The sequence below is a fragment of the Dinoponera quadriceps genome, unplaced genomic scaffold, assembly GCF_001313825.1.
Source record: "Dinoponera quadriceps isolate SergipeBrazil2010 unplaced genomic scaffold, ASM131382v1 scaffold426, whole genome shotgun sequence".
Classification (NCBI taxonomy): domain Eukaryota; kingdom Metazoa; phylum Arthropoda; class Insecta; order Hymenoptera; family Formicidae; genus Dinoponera; species Dinoponera quadriceps.
This window is the reverse complement of record NW_014554535.1, coordinates 1,076,319-1,084,034: the sequence shown is the minus strand read 5'-3', so window position 1 is coordinate 1,084,034 and position 7,716 is coordinate 1,076,319. Positions and strand designations below refer to the sequence as shown.

The 7,716-nt window shown below is 38.9% G+C and overlaps 1 protein-coding gene across 2 annotated transcripts; it reads left to right on the top strand.

Moving 5' to 3' along the window:
* Positions 1-892: 892 nt before the first annotated feature.
* Positions 893-5,809, top strand: LOC106751968. 2 transcript variants are annotated; one of them, XM_014633298.1, is made up of 8 exons: positions 893-1,014; positions 1,168-1,319; positions 1,394-3,574; positions 3,667-3,829; positions 3,898-4,058; positions 4,145-4,358; positions 4,520-5,151; positions 5,307-5,398. In XM_014633298.1, the coding sequence occupies exons 1-8, from the start codon at positions 966-968 to the stop codon at positions 5,310-5,312; spliced, it is 3,558 nt and encodes a 1,185-aa protein (XP_014488784.1). In that variant the 5' UTR covers positions 893-965; the 3' UTR covers positions 5,313-5,398. The 2 variants fall into 2 exon arrangements, with proteins under 2 accessions (XP_014488784.1, XP_014488783.1); XM_014633297.1 differs by adding an exon at positions 5,499-5,809 and having other exon boundaries at positions 894-1,014; positions 4,520-5,401.
* Positions 5,810-7,716: the final 1,907 nt, after the last annotated feature.

Here is a 7,716-nt window from a genome sequence, read left to right as displayed (position 1 = left end):
CTATTTAGTATATATAGTAAACTCCCATATAACGCAGTTATTACGGTACACGCTATATAAATTCGCGTTGTAAGAACTCGCGTTACGCGGGAGTCAACTGTAGATATAACTTTCTGCAGATATAACCTTCAGAAACGCATGTCAGGTTATATTTTTCATTGAGTATAATTTTTCCATCTGCATTTCTCTTCATATAGGCTAATTCCCTACTCTCCATTATTATGTAATGAGATATCTACAAATGTTTAATGAAAGTTTTTTGCCTTGTCTCCATAGCGGAGCCCCCGAGTTTGAAGACAAATTTTAAATGGCTCCGGTCCGGAGCCATCGAGTGCAAAGGGTTAATAATATATTGTACATATACTTTCACACAACTGAAATGTTCAACATTTTTCATAGGAAAATCATAAAGATATCTTGACATCTTAAATTCATCCTTGTGGTATGTTTGGACATTTCTGCTGTGTATGTATATTTTTGATAATGAAATAAATAAGATGTTTCATACATTTCAATAAAATGCAAGAGCCACATACTTGATAGAAACTTTTCCTATAAACCTCCGTTATGCTTACATGCACTTCCCCTACACTTTTATGCACTGCACTGGCTACACTACCTCCTGACTCAGTGCAACAGTTCACTAACTGCCCGCACTACATGCTGTTGCACTGCGAAAACAGCGTTAATAACATCACGTGACGTCATTCTCGATAAAAAGAACGCTTTAGTGTAAACTCCTTACACTGGTGTGCACTAGTGCAGAAAGTGTTTCGAAAAAAAAAACAGACCTATTGGAGGCAGCATATCGCATGTCAAGTGCAGAGTGAATCCGCCATAAGAGTTTAATTCTGCTCGTCTTGCTGAACACAACCATCAAGACCCGCGAAAAGTGACCAGTGTGTTTACGTTTATCGTTTGTGCTGGTGTGTTCGAAGCTATTATGTTCGTTGTTTTCTTCTTTCATGTGCGGTATAATTAATTTATTATTATTTTCAACTGATATACATTACTGTAAGTAATCGAAAGATACCTCAATACTTGAATTATATGTAATTAATATCTGATGTGGGGAGTTAGACAAATTAGAAATTTGAAACCACATCCGGTAAAAACGGTTCTGTCTCTACAATACACAGAATGACATTAAACTTCCTGGCGTTACAGCGTTTTACATTGCACGAAAGACTCGGATCGGCGTAATTTACAAAATCGACAATTTTATATTGTGCAAAATGGACAGTATGGAGAAAAAAGTTATAAGATGGATAGAATTGATAAAATCAGCAAAGCTAGAAGATGCCTTGAAGGATATTCAGGTATGCTTTCCATTTAATTCTATTTTAAATATTTTTCTTACGAGCACAATCTCATCTTTATGATATGTTTATAGATGAATATTCGTGTTCAGCCAGATGAGAAATTGAACATGTATATTTTTAAATTATTGCGGTATTTGTCTCATACAATCTCAGATAAATGCAACAAACAACACCATATGCCTGGAAAAAGAATCGCCGAATTATCCAAACTACTTTGCTCATTATTGATTGAGGTACCTGATGATAAAATCTATGTCATAAGTTTGTACCATATCATCCGTTGTTTAATCTCTTCAAATCTGTATGAGGATGCGGCCAATATCTGCTGTTATCTAGAACCTGGAAAATTGTATAGTCCTACAAACGACACCATGGGAATTCTAGTACAAATATTATCTTTATGGCGCATTCCAATAAACAATATTTATTCTCTTGCCACTGACTCATTGAGCTCAGAAAGTTATAGTAACTTGAAGAGTATCATAAGACATGAAATGAAGATGATAAAAATTGTATATGAAAATCATACACATCACTTGATTGCGAGGATAAGTATACATATAGATAAAATAGCAACAATTGATAAGGAGAGAAATTTGTATTTTGATGATTTTTATAAATATATTTTGGGATATCTAACAGAAGCACGGCTGTGTTTAGACAAAGATGAAAAGTATGTAACATATTGTCAAATACTTCATATAATATGTCGTGTAATATGTAAGAGTATCAATACATCTCGTATAAAATATGCTGTCAAAACATTGAATAAGTTATGTGGTTGTTTTAAAAATCTTTTCATAAAAGATGAGGAATGTTACCAATACTTCCAACAGTTTCAAAGCCTGTGTGTGATATTTTTAACTCCAGTGGAGAATCTTACGGATGACACTGCCAAAAGTATACAAGATTTTATTATTCATGACAAGAAGATAGCACAAAAATATGGATATACAGGGAGCTTCAAGTGGAACGTGTTTGGTATTAAAGAAATAGTTGACTCCGTGTTCACATATTGGGAGACGTGTGTGAAAAATTATCAACAGAAATTTCTCGATACTGGCATCTTGTTGGAGACAATAAGCTTAATTGTATATATAAGTGTATTTCTAACGAAGAACGTGTCAAACAAATGTAACGCATGTTTGAATGAAAAGTGTACAGTTAAAAGGGACATATACAATACAGTAATATTAAAGTTCAGATGCGTCAATTTAGTAAGTAAATTCCCTGTAAAAATTTTGCCGAAGGAACTGTGTGTCCTTGTTGGGAAAATCTTGGAGCAAGATGTAGCGTTGATCTACGAAATGAAAGAATGCGAATGCAAACGTTGGACGCAATTATGGGTCACGTGTGGTGCTTTAATTTATAACATGGGCATAGCAACTGAGCATGTTTACGAGGAATGCGTACATATGTTCTCCTTGTTGTGTACTTGCATATTCCGATTTCAAGGAATCGATCCACGGTCCAACTACCTTTGTTTTGAAAATCCCATCTCTGCCGCATTGCACAGATTATGTGCCATACATTACACCAACAAGATGTACAGAGAAGCTATGACTGCATCTGCATTGAACGGCCTGTTAACTTACAATACGCAATATAGAAAGGCTTTCGACATGTGGGTAAATATCAAGAAGAAGTGTGCCTCGGAAGAAGTCGCGAAGCTAACTATGCTGGAATGCCTGAGGGATGACAAAGATAAGATCAGTGAGATGGGATTCACAATTGACTTTTCTAAGTACGATCTCATTCAGTTTTGCTTGCGTGAGGCAAGAAGTTTGCTGGAGGAGAACGTCGCATTTGCTGACGGCGTGTCAGCGGTTCTGCAGGAACTTAGGAAATTGAAGCCGACCAAAAGCCAATACGCACACGCAATACAGTTATTGGGACACTATTTGTTAGGTTCTGCCGAGCATAACAGTTCGGTCTTGGAATATCACGAGCAAGTCATCCCGCATTTGAAGCAAGACAAATCGAATTCCGCGGCTGTCCTATGCCTGGAAGTTAATTTAACATTTTTCACATTCGTCGAGGAGTTGCATACAATGAATAAGCAAACTCTCGCGGAAATGGAGAACACAAAATTCGCTTTGTACGCTCCCAAGCTACCGGAAGTTCGCGAGACTAAATCTCCAACCGTAGTACCGGCTTACACTATGTTGAATATCAAGAAAGACTCCAGTCTCAAACTGAGCTTGCGGAAATGTTTGAAGAAGTGGGACCAATTGCTCAAGTATGAAACGCTTGTAAGTAAACATACAACACGACACTAATTGCGTTACGAACGTTGTCGATAGATGTTATAATTCACTAATCGCACAAATATGTATTACCGTAGAGTGAGATTATTAAAAATTGGGAACCGAATCTTCTACTTCGCATGCTGGTCACATTTGGTGAATACTGTCGAGTTTATCGTCATGACAAATGTGAAGCGGAAGCGTGGATGCTGGCGCATAAATTAGCGTCAGAAATGGGCGATTATTGTACAATTATTTACAGTACGTTGAAGCATTTAAATTCTCTCTCTCCTTCAAATTGCAGTAAACTAATATAAATTCCACTATAGTCACAGGCCGCAGTATTTCATTGAGGCAAATCAATTACGATTGGATTACCAGTGCTAAGGAATATGCCATGAAGCACAGAGACTCCAAAAACGGGAATACAATTAGCGCCATTGCTATCTTTTGGATAAGCTTGGCGGATTTTTATTTCCAATGTGGAAAGGTGCGGTAACAGTAGTAAAACGGTAATGCAAACGCTTCCCCTAGACACAATATCAATTCTAAGGTTCTCCTTTGTTTCTCTTCTAGTGCGACAACGCAAAGGAATTGCTTGACGACGCTAGAAATTTTCCAGAAATTTCATTTTTCTCCAACACGTCTGTGTATCTGTTCGGCTTGGATACCATCATATGCAATTGCAATTTATACGGAGACAACGTAAAACATGAGAATTACAGTTCATACATTGTGGAAAGTCTATACGCAATGATCAATTTGTCTCAAGATCTGTCGGTGAAGAAATGTAAGTACCTCGTTGCAAATTCTAAGCGAGTTAACGCGCTTACAAGTGAGACTTTATCACTTATAAAATCGTCCTCGCACTTTGCATTCCAGCCAATTGTAGTTGAGTTAAAACTGGAAACACGAAGATCATTCGGCCACTTATAAAGCGATTCTTTTCAGATAAAAGTCAGGCCGAATGTCTCTTCAGTTACGACGTGCTCTTCACTGCAACGGTCAATCTGTCGATGCGAGTGAACCACCTGTTGTCGTTTCGCGATATCTGCGCGCACCTGGTGCGCCGTGTGAAGTCGGCGCAGAGCTTGGGCGCGGTGATGCGTACCGCCGAGCTGTTGAAGTCGCTATGCTACATCGACCTGTCGCGCACGAAGCTGGACGATTGCGAAGTGAAGTTGCAAGGCCTCGAGCACATGTTGGACATCGAAACGTTCCAATTGTCCATGAACTCCAAGCCGAGCGCCGTCGAAGTGTCCGGTCACCTGGCGGTGTCGCCCGCGAGGATCGTCGATCCCGTGAGAGACGTGCCACAGCGCGACGCATCGCCGGTGCTCGGCAAGAAGGTCTTCGACCTGCCGAAATTCGCACTGCACGGGAAGAACTGCGATTGCTACAAGTGCGAGAACGCGTCGTATCAGTACCTGGTGTTCACTACTACGTACATCAGAGCGCAACTGTACGCCTTACAGTGTCATAATACGGTGGCGCTCGATCATTTCTACGGCGCCTTCAAGATACGGCAGAAACTGTTCGGGGAGAAGCAAACCGTGCTGCCGGAGAGCCGCTCTTGCGACGAGGTAGGTGCGAAGCGGTTCTCCTGGCAAGCACGATCGTACATCGTCGATTACGTGCAGCTGCTGGTCGATTTCTCGTATTTTCTGGGAGCCAACGTGGCGTCGAGGCAGCAGGACGCGTCCGACGTTGCCAATTTAGCGATAAATATATGTCGCAGGTATAAATTGGAGAGACATCCCGTCTATATCTCGGCTGAGGAAGTAGTGCTCAACAGCGCTTTTCAAACCATGTTGGAGTCCCCGAATTATCTGGGTATGTGTATCTTCGTTAGCTCCTTCTCCTTCGACGGCGATACGTCTTTTGCGTCTCGTAATGTTTCTATACTTCTATAAATGTCCGTCTTTTGCAGATTTCATGGTCCCCCAAGCATGCGATATCGACATAAGCAAGTATGTGAGAGCTTCGTCCAACTCGAGTACTTGCGTGACGCCGTCCACCCACAAACGTTACGTCAAAAAGCCTGCTTCGGTCCGGCGTAAGAAGAATCCGGTGGTTTTGAACTTGGATAAAATTAGCATGTCTTTGAGCGACGACGAAGACGACGATGCATCGTCAGAGCTGCCGCAGACCTTGAGAAGCGGGAAAAGTCGTGGAAATTAAATTTGTCATGGAAAACCGGAAGATGTCGGGGAAATATATAAAGTAGCCTGGAATTTTAAACTTTGCTCGCATTTTCTTTAAATTAGGCCCACCATCCCTAAGACTCGTAAGAAAAGAGACAATCTCTAGATACTTGCTAAATTTAGGGTCACTAGGAATTTCACGTCATGTAGACAAAGGTGCCTTTATACTACGCTCGTTTTTAGCATCAAAATAAATCACGTGATCAAAATTGCTGCTGGATAACGAAACACGCATGAAAAGGTATAACAGTATCAAATTTTGAACATTACAGCGTCAGTCCCGCTTAGTTGCTCTCTGAGAAATATGTCATTGTTTTGAAGTAAATGTTATAACGTAGTTAATAGACTATATAGAAAAAATAGTAGAATATAATGAACATAAAACATTTGAATATTCACATTGGCAGTTCATATTACATGACGCACCGACAAGGTAATATTAAAAATCTTCAGCCCTGCGTAAATTTTCGTCCCGCAAAAGGAGCCCTGAAGAGTTCGGAGAAAACTGAAGAAGGATAACATTATTCAACCATTTTTAGTTATCCATATATAAAATCTGAGGGAGGGGGATTAATAGGAGTATTATCGATATGTACACAGACACCTACAATAAAATATATTAAATATTTATGTGAAAATGCATTTTTGTAATTATTATTCATGGTGATTTGATGCACAAATTTATCGACAGGAAGTTATTAAATAGCGAAATTTTCTTATACGCCAAATTCCGTAAGGCCAATGATCTTCAGTATTACCTCGTCAGTGCATGACGTTAGAAATTAGATACAACTTATTTTCTTTGACACTTTGAGCGTCAATATATCACGTGACTATACTCGACGATGATTTCAGCATTCCATGAATTTGCGCTTTTGCTTATATTTTTTCTATATAACACGGTTCTTAGTTAACAACCATTGTTATAAATCGATACTGAAGTATTAACTTTAAACTAAATGTTTTAAACGCATTTTTTTGCGTGAATACTTGAGAATTGCATCTAGTCACTTTATCATTGATTCATGGGAAGGTAATACAACATACATCGACCTTGTCCAAATCGGAGGAGATAAATCCTGGTTATCCCTTTGTTAGAGCAAAAGGCTTACTACGTCTACCACGTAGATCCAGCCCGATATATTCGCAAAAGTAGATTTCACATACTTAAAAGTTATGCCTAACAGGACGGAAATTCACTTTAAGATCCTATTTTATCTCTTTATTATACTTCATAAATAGTAACTGATTTTGTTCCAATTAAATACTTTACAAACTCAATTTTCAACGTTTTCGACACTTCTTCCTTTTTTTCCGTTTTTCTTCTCATAAGAATTTATTATTATTCTTAACATAAGTATCACACAAATCCCTATGATAATATAGTTCATAACAATAAACTGCAGTGTTTGTAAAGGGAAAAAAATACATTTGTAATATGCCTTCTATCTGCATTACAAACAAAACGTTCAGCTTCTTCATTACATCGGCTAGGAAACAAAACTTCATTACAATACTCTTTCAAATCGATGAATATTCGACATGTGAAAAGCGATTATTATGCAGGATAAAATTAACAAAGTTCAATCCCATGAGACACATTTGTTTTGCGAAATTTTTCAAGAAACGTCATGCAGAAGGAGATCAGAAACAATTGTTCTCTCATTCTTACTGAATAATCATCCCTCGGTCTCTCACAAGTACACGATACGCTAGCATACGAAATAAAAAATAATTCAGGAAAGTATCGGAATTAAAGCAAACACAATTCATACGTGCGTGGGAATAAGCAACGATAAATGATTAAAGTAATTAATAACCAACGAGGGAGAGAAAACAGATGTGTTTCACAGCAGAAAAACTGCGTTTGTACGATCGTTCGGTAGCGAGAATCGGCGGTCGTGCCTCTACACGATGGGGCGCGCGTGGGGGGGGGGGGGGGGG